This window comes from Myodes glareolus, chromosome 1 (assembly GCF_982192425.1).
Source record: "Myodes glareolus chromosome 1, mMyoGla1.1, whole genome shotgun sequence".
Lineage (NCBI taxonomy): Eukaryota > Metazoa > Chordata > Mammalia > Rodentia > Cricetidae > Myodes > Myodes glareolus.
The window spans coordinates 33,985,894-34,000,553 of NC_142026.1; the positions used below are offsets into that span (position 1 = coordinate 33,985,894).

Consider the following 14,660-nt stretch of genomic DNA (forward strand, 5'->3'; position numbering starts at 1 on the left):
GGAGAATAAGCAGAAACTGGTAGGAAGGATCCTGTCAATGAGGGTATTTATCAGCAATCCAATCAAGTCCTTGCTACACCTTAGCTTTTGTGGGTGTGTTGAAAAGCACTGCTAGTGTCCTTAAAAAGGCCTTAAAGACTCAGCAAGGATAATTTAAAATTTTAGTTATTTTTTTCTACTTTAATTTATGTTTTATGTAAATAGGTGTCCTCCCTGCGCCCATATGTTAGTACATCATGTGCATGGTGTCTTCTGTGGTCAGAAGAGGGCATCAGATTCCCCTGGGACTGGAGTTATAGATGGTTGTGAACTGACACGTGGGTGCTGGGAATTAAACCTGAAAGATCAGCTAATGCTCTTAAGCACCTAGCCATCTCTCTAGCCTTAAAGGTAATTCTTTAGGGTGCCCAGAAACAGTGGGAAAGAACCAGGTTCCACCTCAGCTGAGATTATAGACAGAATTCTGATAGAAGGGGAATTATGCAGCAGATTCACCACTGCTGCCAATAATACAGAAAGAAACAAGGTCTCTGACAGGAAGTTAGAGCTGGGCTATAGGAGAAGACTGACAATAGAACCTATATTTGGAAAACTAGCTCTGAGCTCCTGCAAGCAGGTAAAGGTGAGGGCAACAGGGCCTGAGGTGTTAAGAGTCTTGACAGTCAGCAGGTGCATACAGATGCCATTGGCATGGGCCACTGAGCTGGGTCATTTCCATGTAGCCCTATGCTAAGTGGAGCTGAGGGGAAGGCTTGGTAGGACAAGTCACAGGGTGAAAGAGTCCAGTCCATCCAGCAGTTGAGGGAGTGGAGCAAAGACTTCTTCTAGGTCTTCCGTGACTCACTCAACTGCTTCTAAGATCAGCTGGGGGAAGAGTGTCTCCTAAGCCACTAATGTGTGAATAGCTGGGGATGAACTCAGACAGTTGAGCTCTGAGCATAAAAAAGATCAGGCAAGCTGCATGCTATTTTCATGAGAGAAGGAAGACAGATACAGAATATGTGTAAGCAGGTATCTCAGGAAGGCCACCAAGGCCTATGCAAATATGCCTGTAGTACAGAAGAAGGCAGCTGGAGATTGCCAAGGGTTTATTTCACTTTGTATAAAGATTAAAATCCTTTAAGAACCGAGATGGGCAAACTATTTGCAAAGTCAACATAAAGTAGTATAAAGTCAGAGCCAGGAACGATTCAGATAGAGTTATTTGAAACTGTCATTTTAACTCAATCATGGTACCTCCCGCAGGAAACCTCACTCACTGTGTCTTTCACATCACCATTTCAAAAGAAACTCACAGAAGTGCGTTTAGCACTGGCAACATCAAGGGCTGGAAGAAGCCATGTTCAGTGTTCTGCAAGCCACTTCCCTGAATACCATAGGAAATTAAGGATTTCCACTTTCTCTGGAATTCTTATTATTAATATTATTCATGAGCTGGTGGTGCCTCTTAAAATTTGGAACGTAACCAAACCTTAATTAAGGTTTTTCTGGAGCCTCTCCAGAGTGTAAAAAGCATTCTTTCTTTCCTCTATTCTCAGGGTGTGGGGTCTGTAGGTGGGCTAGATGACAAGGCTTGAAGTCAACATGGCCTTGGCTTGGTTTCCAACAGTTCCCAGAGAAATGCAAGGACAAACAGGGGTAGGCTGAGACCCCTGGAGAAGCATTAGGGCCCTGTGGACAATCATGGAGAACCACATGGCTGTGGTGACTACCAGTGGCTAATGATGTAAGTGCTCTGTCACTTGTTTTGACAATCTCTGAGGGAGCATACTACCACTTACTAGCAGGCTCCTGAGACTAGGACCACTAGCACCACCATTGGTAGGAGAAGGACAATAGCTTGTAGTCCTGCTGCTTTAGTGCTCTGGGTCCGTCAGAACAGTGGTATGCACTGTTTCCTCCTGCTGACCTCTGGAGGAAGCTGTCTCGGGTATTTTCAGGGGGTTTATCCTTCAGTGAGAGCTGACTACTCTGCATTTAGGCTGCGTCTTCATCCTTCCATAGTAAGTCTGTATCTACTAAGAATGCAACAAATCCGATATGGTCATTCCATCTTACACTTCTAATACTAGTCAAGTCCTATTTAGGCTGAGTTAAAATGTCTCTCCATTCAACTAGCAGCCCCTGGTTTCTGTTTGCTCAAAGACAGGCCAAATTATATCTGACAGTTCTCTGAAACTTCCTAGTTTAGGAAGGAGTAACAGGTGAGCCTGTTTGTCTCTGTGATGCCTTGTAAAGAAGCCACTACGCAAAGCTCTAGTGCAGCCTTGCTTAGAGATAACAGAAACTTGTAATTTCACTGACTTGTTTAGTAAAAGCAGGTATGCCCCTCAAACCTCATTTCTGAAGGAAGCCCAGAAAGAAGTCTCCTGCACTGCCCTGCAGGTTGAGGCTACACCCCCATTACAAAGGCTGAGGTTATATAGTTCCACACCCTCTGAAAAACCTCCAGAAAGCCCACCCTTCTTGCCATCCCAATCGTAATGTCCACAGCCACGTTAGCCCTTCTCTAAAGTCCCTATTCTCTACAACAATCACCCCCAAGAAAACCAAGAATGTCCTGGCTTGTCTTCACTTCTAGCATATTCCTCTTGTTTTGATAACAGTCTAGTCCCCTTTACAGTCTTTGTTCTTAAGAGCTGGTGTACAAAGTTGTGGGCCAACAGTGGTGTCCTTGCAGGATCCAGCACATCGTTCTCACGGGGACTTGCCTTCATTCTGGACACCTTGATCATCCCTCTCTGGGTGCTACCAGAAGCCATATAGAGAGTTACATACTCACTGACCTTGGCCAGCACATCCACAGGAGCTGTCTTACTCCTGGAACTACCCTTCTGCTCTGGACTGTAGAGCAGAGCACAATCCCAAGAGGGGATTACCCAAGGTGCTCTGGGGATAAGGACAAGTTCTACAATGCAGGAGTACATGTATGAGACTAATTGCTTTAGGGATAAATCACACAGGGAAGCTTAGGGTCATTTTAAAGAATGTCAGAATGCAAAAGCCAGTATCCTAAACTTGCACAAGATGTCCAAGCACTACCCGTGGCTCAAAAGGGGTCCCTAGACTGCTGTCAGAATGGAAGTACTCAGGCAGCACACTGCACACTGACCTGTTTTCCTAAGAGGGAAGTCATCTTTGGCATCATACATTCCCAAGACTGGGTGGTTGTAGGAGGCTGATACCCCACTCTGGGGTGGAGAGCTCTGGTCAAGGGAGCTGTGCTGTGTCTTCCTGGAAAAACACAAAGACAGATGTCAGTGTATCCAGGCATCCCAAGCCTACGGATACCAAGTTTTGAAACGTGATCTTTTGTAAGTCCCTCTTCTCCAGGGTGAGGTCAGAGTAAACCAAAACAAACAAGCAATAGTACCCTATGGCCCATGCTCTGACCAGACCTGCTCTCTGGGATTCCTAAGTCCTCAGAGTGGGTTTCTTTAGGATGCAAGCAATAGACAATCAGTGGGCCCAGCTATTAGAAATTACAGAAAAGGCTTCAGGCAGTGAGATGGGGTAGCATGGACTCCTAGCGGGTGCTGGTAATGCCCACCTCTGTCTGTCTCCTCAAGCACAGGGCCCCTTGAGGACTTTCCTTTTGCAGAATATGTCTACCATTCATGCCCATTACAACAAATCCCCCAGTCATCTCCTTTTTGGGACAGTTCAACAGCAGCTTAAATCTCTACCCTGGAAGTTACTAGAGGAAGTAAATTTCTAATGGCCAAACACATCTTAAAAGTCCTAAAAATGGCCAGATGGGAATGGTTTCAAGTGGACAGGTGCTCAGAGCAGAGAGGAAGAGGCAGGAATTGGGCTGCAGGATTAAGTCTAGGGCACTGTGGCCACCCTAGATGACCTTTAACTAAGTCTTCCTCTGAACTCTGAGAGCATGAAACAGTCTATGGTCTTGAAGACAGGAGATCTGCTTAAAGACTCGAAACACATTTGCCCATTAGACTTTGTCAAATGATTTATTTGAATATACAGTACTCAGCATCCACACATCTGGAGTTATGTGAATCTAGAGTAGAAGCTCTCAGACATGTCAGCACAAGGATATATTTAAATATTTGAAAGCATATAATGCAAAGAATGTACTAAAGGACTCTCAGAAACAAATCTAAGAGGGCAGCCCTGAAGACTTCTTCAATGTTAAGTTACAATGGGGTCCTTGGCATCCTTTTTCTCTTTCCTACAACACAGATGGGGTGTGTTTGTGTGTGTGTTAAAAAGATAGTCAACTACAGGAAAACAATTTAAATATGGTAATTAAAAGAAATGTAATAAACACAATACCATTGTTATGTTTCATGACAGGATTTCTTCCTACTGAAGAACAGTTGGAAATCTGGTCACTCCAGATCCAGTAGATCTCCGCTTACTCATCTCATCTCTCGAGATGCTGTCAATATTAAATAAAACCCACTTTTCTGCACGGTCTGTAAATGAGCTGAAATAAGAGGCTGCTGTGGATCACCTGCCTTGAGTCAGAGCCACAGCCCCCAGTGCTGCCTACCTCGTCCTCTAGAAACACTTCCTGGAGTTGGAGCTGCAGTTGGCAGTTATGATGTACAGTCAGTGGGGCCTCTGTGGGATGCTAGAGATTGTAGAAGGGAACCTTCATGTCCCCATAACCAGCTCCCTTGTAAGGAGTAGCCCCCTTACCCATGGTTCTTGGCATTTCTCCCTTTGCATGCCAGGAACAAGCAGCCACTTGGGAAGAAATGCCAGCAGATAGTCTTGGTATGCCTTCAAATGCCAGGCTAACACACTTAACCCTGGGATTAACTCACTAAGGAAGGATCCAAATGTGTGATGAAGATCAAAATCCTATCTCTGGCTAAGTTTGTACCCCCTAATTCCTATATTTCATGCCCTATCACCGATACCTATTTACACACCCACCATATAAGTTTACAACTTCACACCCCTCTCCCCCGACACAGACTCACATATCCTCATATCCCAAAGGTTAGGAACACAGAATAGTTTCTAACTCGCCCTGATTTCTAGCCTAGGATGCAGACAAAGTCGGCAGGAAGATGCTCGTTCACTGACCAGGCCTTTTCAAAGAGGAAGTCTTCGGAGCAGGAGGATGTACCTCAATGGAAAAGTACCTGCCTAGCATGTGTGAGGCCTGGGGTTCAATTCCCAGCAGCACCAAAAATACAATAAATAAACAGAATAAAAATAAAGGCAGTTTTCATGTTACTGTAGATAGAAAAATAGTGCTGCTTTCTTTCTAAATGCTACCTTGAATGTGGTATAAAACAACACAAAATCAAGCATTTAAATTCTATCAACAACTGTCCTTTCCCATTACATCAGATTTATACCATGATTTAAAATAAATAAAACTTGTTAATCAAGTGTAACAACACAGCTCAACAGAAATGTGTGAGCTATACACGTAATTTACTTTTTCTAGTAGCTACATAAAAATGAGGGAAAAAAATGGGTGAAATTAACTTTAGTATTCTACTTAACCTGTGATACAAAAATACTATTTCAACATATAATTAACATGAAGTTTATTCATGGGAGTCCAGTGGTCTGAATTTTTTGCAAGACTAAATTTTACAGGCCTGGGAGCTAACACATGACAGCCACATTGCACATGCACTCAGAAGTTTTAAGGCTCAAATTATGGACACTCATCTCCCTTCATGATTATCACCACCAATCAGACTTAGAACAGCCCCAATTCCAGACTGTCCCCTTTGTCCCTTTGCTGGTGATTCTCCAATATTGTTTTGCTGAGTTCACTTTTACATGACTAGAGTGGTGAGGGGTGGCTGTGCATTTGCCCTGCTTAAGGACACTGTGTGTAAGGTCTCCACACTGCTGCACGATTGCAGTGCACGGGGATCCAACCTATCAAGCCACTCACCTGCTAAGGTCTTGTGGGTCATTTCTGTTTCAGCTGCTAGGACTACAGAGATTAAGCTTGGGTGTGTACTTGAATCCCTGGGTAAATACTAGAAAGCACACTGCTGGGCTGTAGTATCATTTGAAGATCTTCTAAACCATTTCTAATGGTATTGCACCACTTAATTCCTCCTGCCCAGCCAACTGTGCAGGAATAGTCATCCCTACTTTGCTACCCCGGTCTGTGAAAGTTTAGCTAGCCCTGTAGGTGAGAAGCAGCATCTCACCTGGACAGCAATGCTCACAGCTTATCTTGTGGCACACCTGTTTACATCTTTCGCACACACATGATAAGTTGCAGCAGCTTCACACACACTTTACAGATGCACTGAAGCATTTTCTTCTAGTCTATTGCTCGTGTGTTTTCTTGAAAGGTGCCTTTCAAAGAGCTGTTTTAAATGCTGACGGTGTCTGACTGTTTCTAGTAACAGGCTCGCAGCTCGTGACACTGATGAAGAGACTTTGCCAGTTCTTACACTTCAGCTCTTAAGGGTAATTTCATTGCTGGAAAGAAATCCCTCCCATTATGTTTCCTTCTAAAAGTTTTGTTGGCTTAGCCCTCATGCTCAGACCTCACTGGCTTTTGGCTGTTACTGGCAATCACCATATGATGTATGAAGCGGAGTAATATTTTGACTCTTTCTCTTGAAGACTGTGTTCTGCCATCATGTCTTGCAATGGGTCAGCCACTGCACATGAGGGTTGGTCAGGATCCTTACATGTTCATCAAACGCAACAAAAACAAACTGGATTCCTGAATGGTGTGTCTGATCTCAAGATCTGCCCTTTCTAGTCAGCTTACTCCCAAACTGCTTCAGGGAAGAGGGCCTTATGCAGGTTAGGATCTCCCTGGTGCAACCTGTACAGGACAAAGTTCTAGGAAAAGGCCTCCTCCTCTTCTCTCTCCTCTAGGTACTATTCCTTCAATCTCTCAGTATGTACCTGAGCCCCTCCCCCATAAAGTCTCACCTGTAGCAGGCTACCTGCTGGCTGAGTCCTGCTCCCAGCCACATCTACCTCTACAGCCTCTGTTCCTGTTGGCCTTTCTCCCAATCCCTTTCTGATTCAGCAGTCCCATCTGTTTATACAACTATGACTGCCCTCCAGGAGCTGTAACTCCACTCACAAATCTCACTTCCTGCAAAGGTGCCACTTGGAGCCCCGTATTTCTTGTAGCAGCGCACCCTCCCCCCACAGCCCGAACTCCCTAGGTCCTAAATTGGACTGTTCATCTTCTTCTTCTCTGAAGGTGATCCCCCTGCTCTCTGGTGTGAGGACAATCTTTTAACAAGTTGGCACCAAACCTGCCCTAAGCAGTTCTCCTTTTCCAAGTCCCGCTATCTCTCCTATACCCGGTCTAGTCCTGCTGCCCTCTCCAGCTTGCATTCTCGTGTCTACCTCCAAATCACCAACTCAACTGCTATTGTTGGCTGCAACTCCCGGACCATTCTTGTACCTACAAGCAAATGTAGGACAATGGAACCTCTGCATGGCAGAAGCCCAGGCTGACCACTCCAGTAGAGGCTGCAGATCACACCACAGGCTAAGGCTCTCTCTGGCTCTTCACCTGCCCGCCCCCACATGACCACCCATCACTACTCCTCATGGGCCACCTGCCTCACCCTCTTCTAAGCTGCATGAAGACCAGTAGTGTGCTTTAGTTGATTTGCAGTGTATGCAGCTACAGAGCTAGTAAAATACAATGAAGAACCTCACTGTACAAATGTACTTCCCCAGGTTGTGTCGTGGTAACGGAAGTCATCTATACAAATAAATGGACCATTTCAGTGGGATCAGTGGGGTTTTAGTAGAAACAGTAGGCCATTTTGAAACTAGGAAAGCTATTTTTTCCCCTTGAATGAAATTAATGACTACATTTTGATTTAGGAAAACTATCCTATTGCGTCTTTCTAGCAATGAAATGACCCTTAAGAGCAACATAACATAATTTCAAATTAGCCATGTGTTTCATGTGAGAACTGGCCCAGTCTCCTCAGTGGGCTCTATACTACACCACAAATGGCCCATGCTCAAGCCTTGTTTACCCTGGACAAGTCAGCCGCTTGTATCTCTTGGCATAGACAAGATCCTGGTCTGCTCACTATACATGCTCCAGCCCAGGCTGATAGCTCTTCCAAATTCTCTCTAACTCTCCCAAGGACTCAATAACTAATCATAAAGATGTTGTCAGGCCAGGCCTACACAGTGAAACTCAGCCTCAAAAAACAAAAAACAAAAAAACCCAAAAAACAACAAAACAAAACAAAACAAAACAAAACAAAAAAACAAGAAAAAAAGGGGGGGGAGAAGAAGAAGAAAACTCAAACTCCCCAACAGGCATTGTATATGTTCAAAAAATGACAGTATAGGCTCAGCTCAAGCTGGACTATATAGAAGCACTGCTAAAAGCCTACAGTCAGCATTCCTTAGGAACCTGTGAAAAGGGTTTCTGTCCACAGAGTCATTTCCATTATCTTCCTTGACTCTGGAAAAGGAGACACAGGGCTGTCCACTGACATTTGCCTGCTACTGCATATCAAAGGCCCTATCTTTGCCTCCAGACTCCTTTAGTCCCTATTCATATTTGATATTTGTTATGCATTTCAAAGTTCACTCTAGCCTCTTTCTCCTTCTCTATATAATGCAATGTTTCACCCCTACCATCTTCATTCTTGCTTCCCTGTCCAGTTTTCTTCTTTTTCTCTTTGCTCTGGACAATTCCAGATGCCTCTTACCCTCTAACCCCCACAAACATACACGATATAAAACCATTGCCCTAACCACGGAACATCCCTTTCAGTGGTTTCTTTACTGTGCTAATGACAAAGTGCTTTCAGACTCTGATTAAGCATTAGATTAGAGTTGAGTAAGCAACAGTGGATAATTAGGAGAGAAGTCCTCTGCAAGTGGCTCCTATGGTATTTAAGAATAGTGACTCGGTACTCTGAAGATATTCACCCCTCATCTGGCTGACAGTAACACACACTATCCCCAGACCTCCTCCCTTCAGATCTGGTTATAGAGCTTTGATGTGGGTTCAGCATTTCTACCACCCCTACATTAGAAGGTCTTCGAAAAACTGGGTCCTCTCAAACCTGTCCACAGAGCTGAGTAAGTGAAGCACCCAAAGAGGAGACCCAGGTCACTTACCCATACCAGTAGCGGGGATCGCTGGAAATGCAGTGGTTCAGGTTCCGGTGAGCCAGTGCCTTCTTCTTGTTGAGAACAAACTCCTGCAGCTTCATCTTCACCTCGGTGCTTGCTACAGCACCTGGGAGGAATATCAGAGTGAGGAGGGGAGCAGTATGGAGCAGGGGGTACAAGGTACAAGGCAGAAGGAGTGAGCTCCCTCTGCAGGGCTCTCCCAAGACTAGGGAACTTTAAAGGGAGGTCTTGTCTCCAAATACTGCATGACTGCAGTCTACTGAAACACAGACTTCAACAAGAGAAAGGCTTCTGTTAGCAAACACAACTTATATCTGCAGGGAGTTTGCATATCCCTGCATTAAGTTTCAGAGCCAAGTGCTAGTTCCAGTCTCTCTTCTGAACAAGCAGCAAACTCTAAAGCAGAGTTCCATGCAAATAGAATTTCATACATGACCACCCAGAGGGACAAGGTCTGTTCTACTGGAAAGCTGGTGGATAGTGTCCTACATATATGATGCGTATGGCTTTGTTAGCATCCACTGCAGTCCTGTCCCCCTCTGCCCGGTGCTATACATTCTTTTGGCAAGCTGTACTGTCATTTTACTCAGGTGGAAGTTGTGTTTCCCAGGGCTTTCTTGTGGTATGATGACTGTTGCTGAAAGCTGTGCTAAAGAAAACTGCAAGATTCTAGAAATGAACTACACATGCATGCCCCAACTTGCCATGCACAGATCTACTGCAGATACCTTAGTACTGTGTCCACCCATCCTTCTGAAGAACACACTGATGACTCCTATGAATACTATCATACAGTATTCAGGCACCATCTTGAATGATCCTCAATACTTCATGTAGCACATAGGACCAAGAGTAATCCTATCACACAAACAGCATCAAGCTATTTTGCTAACACATTTTACAAAATGTCTCTACATGTTGACACCTTGCCCCATCCACCAGGCATCAAGGGTACGCACCCTCTTCCCAGAACTCAGGGTTAGCTCCCTGCATGCAGACACTCCACTGCTACCCTGAGAAGCTCTAGACAGTTGTGGGACCTATACTTACTATACTATCTTTGCTTTATTTAATCTCCTGGCTCAGTTCTTCCCAAGTGTTGCCGCGGTGTGTGTGTGTGTGTGTGTGTGTGTGTGTGTGTGTGTGAGAGAGAGAGAGAGAGAGAGAGAGAGAGAGAGAGTTATTTGAGTTATTTAGATGCTTTTAGAATTTATTGAGAGCCTACACATTTAAACTGTACAAGAAAAACTGTAAGCAGGTATTCTCAGGCCCAGAGGTTGGGTGAAGGTCTAGAGAGGTCAAGGGCACACATCTACCCCAGTCTCATTTCCTTTTAAAATATGGACAGCTGATGCCTCGCACAACTTTTTATGGAGTCTATTCTGGGTTTTCCTTTGCCACTGCACACCATAACTTCCTTCCATTTTTTAAAAGCTTTGTCATTGATTTTTTTTTTCAAAAGTTGGATAATCACCAGGGGTGGGGTGCTGAGGTTCTTGACTAGTACTAGCGAACTCCTAGGTTCAATCCCAAGACATCAACCAAAAAGATAATCCTTTCAGCTAGCCTTTTGTTCTTATCCTGCATTTGTTACTATCATTTTCCTGGTTTACTCTGTAAGCTCTAGTGCCATTTCAGCAAAAGAACTGTAAGTGGCTATTATCACTAAGAAAGAGTGTCTCGTTCTGACCATCAACATGTGCCCAAGCCAGGGTTATTGCTGGTTGCGCACTCTCTGGTCCTGCACAGCAGACCAACTGCTCAGACTGATGCACTGTTCTACAAACATGGAGGGTGGGAGGATCTGCAGACCCTATCACTGGAAACCACCATACTTCAATCCTAGTCACCTGCATTCTAGTCTGTCTATCAATGCATAAACTTGGAAGGATCTTGTGTTTGTGGAAATGTTTGCTCAACATGTGATACTCCTGAAAGCAACAGGTTAACACTGAACAGAAACACAAGCAAAAGAGACCAAGAAAAGAATAATGGTTGTCAACACACTAAGTATCTTTACAATTACCAATAAAGGAAGTGCCCTGTGGTATGGTGAGGGCAGAGAGCAAGTCCACAGAAGAGCAGAAGAGCTACTTTAAAGAGAAATGCAAGCCCAGATATAAAGCAAACTTAATATCACTGCTAAACATATGAAAAATGAAATTATCACTTTCATCATTACAATGATATTATTATTATTATTATTATTATTATTATTATTATTATTATTATTGCTAAGGGGGCATGCTGCTGACAGACCAGATGATGGTGATGACATCAGTGGTGAAATTAATAATAAAGGCATAGAGAGCCACTGCCCAGAAGGATGAAGGACAGGAAGCTACATAGGCAAGCAATGAGCTTTTGGTATGCAGGATGAGAAAGACCTGTAACTTTCCACAAACCAGCACCTGCTTGCACCCCGCCTCACAAAATGGGAGACTCTATAGCAGTTACTGAATCCAAGAGTGCTCACAGAGCTGGTCCTGGCTGAGCCTTGTGGTCCCTGTGAGCCACATCCTCACCCTGACTCCACAGCATCACTTGGGTGAACAGTGATGTGGGACAGCAGCCAGGTGGCGAGGCTGAAGTTTTCAGGGTTCAAGGTTCAGTACCGACTTGGCCTGCAGATGACACCATCAAAGCAACCGCAGAGGCACAATTTCTGAAGTTCAGAAGGAATCATCTCGATTCTTGGGTTCCACAAGAGAATTCAAAAGTAAAGTTTTGTTCAGCATACTCTGTTTCACTACTGCTGGCTCAAGCTCTCTTTCCACATATTTCTCTAATAGAGGAAAAGTTCTAGAATCAAAAACATAATAATGAATGACAAAATTGTATTCTTTTTCTTTTAACCATATCCATACTGATTATCACTTATCCACAGGACAGATTTTCAGAGCTTCTGAGATGTGTCAGCACCGTCCCAACCAGTGGTGACAACACTACTCACATACCAGCAGGCACCAAGGTGAGGTCTGAGTAAGCAGTCAATCCATGTAGAAAGGGCGAAGAAACAGCAGACCTGGACGGTGATGGTGTATGTGGGCAGGAGACCCAGCAAGCTGGGCATAGTGCTGACCAGTCTAGCATGGAGGTACAACTTGGTTTCTACCTGATACTTACTCTTTCTCATCTTTCCTGTGCCTGGGGGGATGGCATGGATTCACAAATAAGACAAAGGATCACCCTTAGGATTGGGTGACTGACCCCAGACCCCAGACCCCAGACTTTGTATCTGTGTCTCTCTACTGCAGTGCTGAAGACAGAGTCCAGGCAAGGCATGGTGCACAACAGGCCAAGGGCTGTCACTGAGTACCACCCAGCCTGGTATCATGCCAAACTGGGTCAAAGTGAAGCTGCCTGCCCATCAGGGCTGTGTTTGCAGCCAAAGGCACACCATGATGCCATGCTAGCTGCACTCTGCCCAGTGCTTGGAACTAAATGGCTAGTAGATACTTCAGATTCCCAAGTGTCTCCAAATGGGAACATGGTTGGCAAAGGTAGTGTTGTTGTTATCTGAGAGGGAAAATGCACGTACTCTTATGAACTCACTGTCGGTCAAAGGAAATTCATTATTTCTTACCAATAAGTAAACTGAAGTATGATTAAGAATTAATGTTTAACACTGTAAATGTTTAAAAATGTATACAAGATTCATTAAATAATGAATAAATTCAGTTAAACAAAACCTTAAGAAAGGAGATAATGAACACTTTGCACTGGTTTTTCAAACGCTTAGAAACTGAAGGTGCCTCCTGCCATTTGCATCTGATGGTGTAAACAAGAATCTCCTTCATGGCTGAGCTGCCTAGGCCCGACATAAGAGCATCTCCCAGTGTTGGTCTGTTGGCTGCTTTCTCCCCACAGGACAGCATTCTTAGGGTTTTGAAGCCTATGCAAGCTTGCCAAAAACTCAACTGTGCAGTTTAATATTAATAATAAAACCTGACCACCCAAATCCACAAAGTGAAAACCACGGCTGCTGCCTGTGATGGGACTGGAGTGCAGCTGAGAACATTCCAACACCAGGTCAACAAAGGGTGGGGCTTAGCACACAGCACAGAAATCCTTTCTGACTCATAAACAAACCTGAGATTTTTCTGAAGTCATATTCTGTGAGCCTTGAGATAATATTTTTATTGGACCATTTTTGTTAAGCTCTGAGAAAGTAATTTAGACTGAGTTGCTTTTCAGCAACTAGAAAAACTGTTATTTGTTGGCTGGTTGTAGTACACACTGACTGGCTAATGTTAAAAATCTGAACTGTAATCTTTTGATAAATAACCACTATTTCCCCTACTCCAAAAACAACAGCAGCAAACCTAGTAAATAACACATTGAGGCACACATGAACCACGAATGAGGGAAGGAGTGGCCAGTCCCAGAGCTGGGATGAGTCCAGCCTAGGCATTGTGCCAGTGGCATTGGGATGTGTGCATGTACTCTGTAGGGCAGTACCACCCTATATGCACACAGCCAAGTTCCTCACAGACTCCTATGAGGACAAGGTGATCATTTCCTAGCAGAAGGCAGCCCTCCAAGAAGAGCACTAGGCAAGCCATGAACCACCTTCCTTGGAGTCGTAAGGCTTGTCTAGACCTAAGCATTCAGCACTGGCTGCGCTTGAGAGCTGCTAAAGAGTCTAAAAATGAGATTACTGGCCTCAGGTTTACTGCAGTTCCATTCACTAGAGTGGCTGCCCTGAATGTGACAAGTGTCAAAACAGTCAACTACGAGGTCAAATCTGCATGTGCTACAGTTAGTTCCCAAGAAGTCTGCACTTCACCTCAGAAAGGCCTTTAGTTGCCTTTAAAGAATTTGGTCCCTAAGGGCACAACTGAGTGAGATGTGACAGTGTCTGGGTACATTATTAAGGTTTAGCACTTCCTTCCAAAGAGTGGCAAGGAAACTACCTTGAAATTCTATTAGCTAAAGTGAAAAAGATTAAATATGTTCATATTTCAAGAGTGGAACATCACATTACTGATGATTCTAAATGTTAATTTTGTACACAAAACAATTTCTTAGACTTTAGAAATCATGAAATAGAGAAATAAACTGACAAGAGAGTAAATTAGCAATGAACTTAAAATATATGTTTTGAAACCATTAATTTTAAAAATATACAAAATTACACTGGCATATTAGACTACTTCTCGATTTAAATTTAGAATTAATTTGACATAATAACAATCTTTACACTAAAGATAAGTTTGAAAGTGAATTCAAGTGGATTAAATTTATTTGACAGTCATTTAGTTCCTTTTAAAACATAAGGACATGTTTTAGGAAAGTCCTATTTGTAAATACTTCTATTCTAATGAGGATTCATTAAAGGCAAGATGTCAACTATACAACCTAAAGCTTACACTAAGGCAAACCTCCAAGCCTAAATATGTTCTTTCAATGCAGAGAAGATGCAGATCACAAACAGAATAAAGGGAAGGAAGAGTCCAGAGAGGCGAGGACACCAGACTGTAAGGACTACTACTTTGGGTATCCAAACAGGTTAATCAGGTCAAACCTACTAGGAATGGTCAGGAGACTTGCAGGCTTCTACAGTC

At 43.8% G+C, this 14,660-nt stretch overlaps 1 protein-coding gene across 13 annotated transcripts in view; it reads right to left on the reverse strand.

The window, feature by feature from the left end:
- Hdac4 (histone deacetylase 4) overlaps positions 1-14,660 on the reverse strand; it is a 258,455-nt gene that overhangs the window by 61,509 nt on the left and 182,286 nt on the right. For all 13 annotated transcript variants that reach the window (XM_087905520.1, XM_087905534.1, XM_087905529.1 and 10 more), the window contains 2 exons: positions 9,079-9,199; positions 3,113-3,234 (listed from right to left, as the gene is read on the reverse strand). In XM_087905520.1, coding sequence (XP_087761646.1) covers positions 3,113-3,234; positions 9,079-9,199 — 243 coding nt within the window. The remainder of the gene's footprint in view (positions 1-3,112; positions 3,235-9,078; positions 9,200-14,660) is intronic.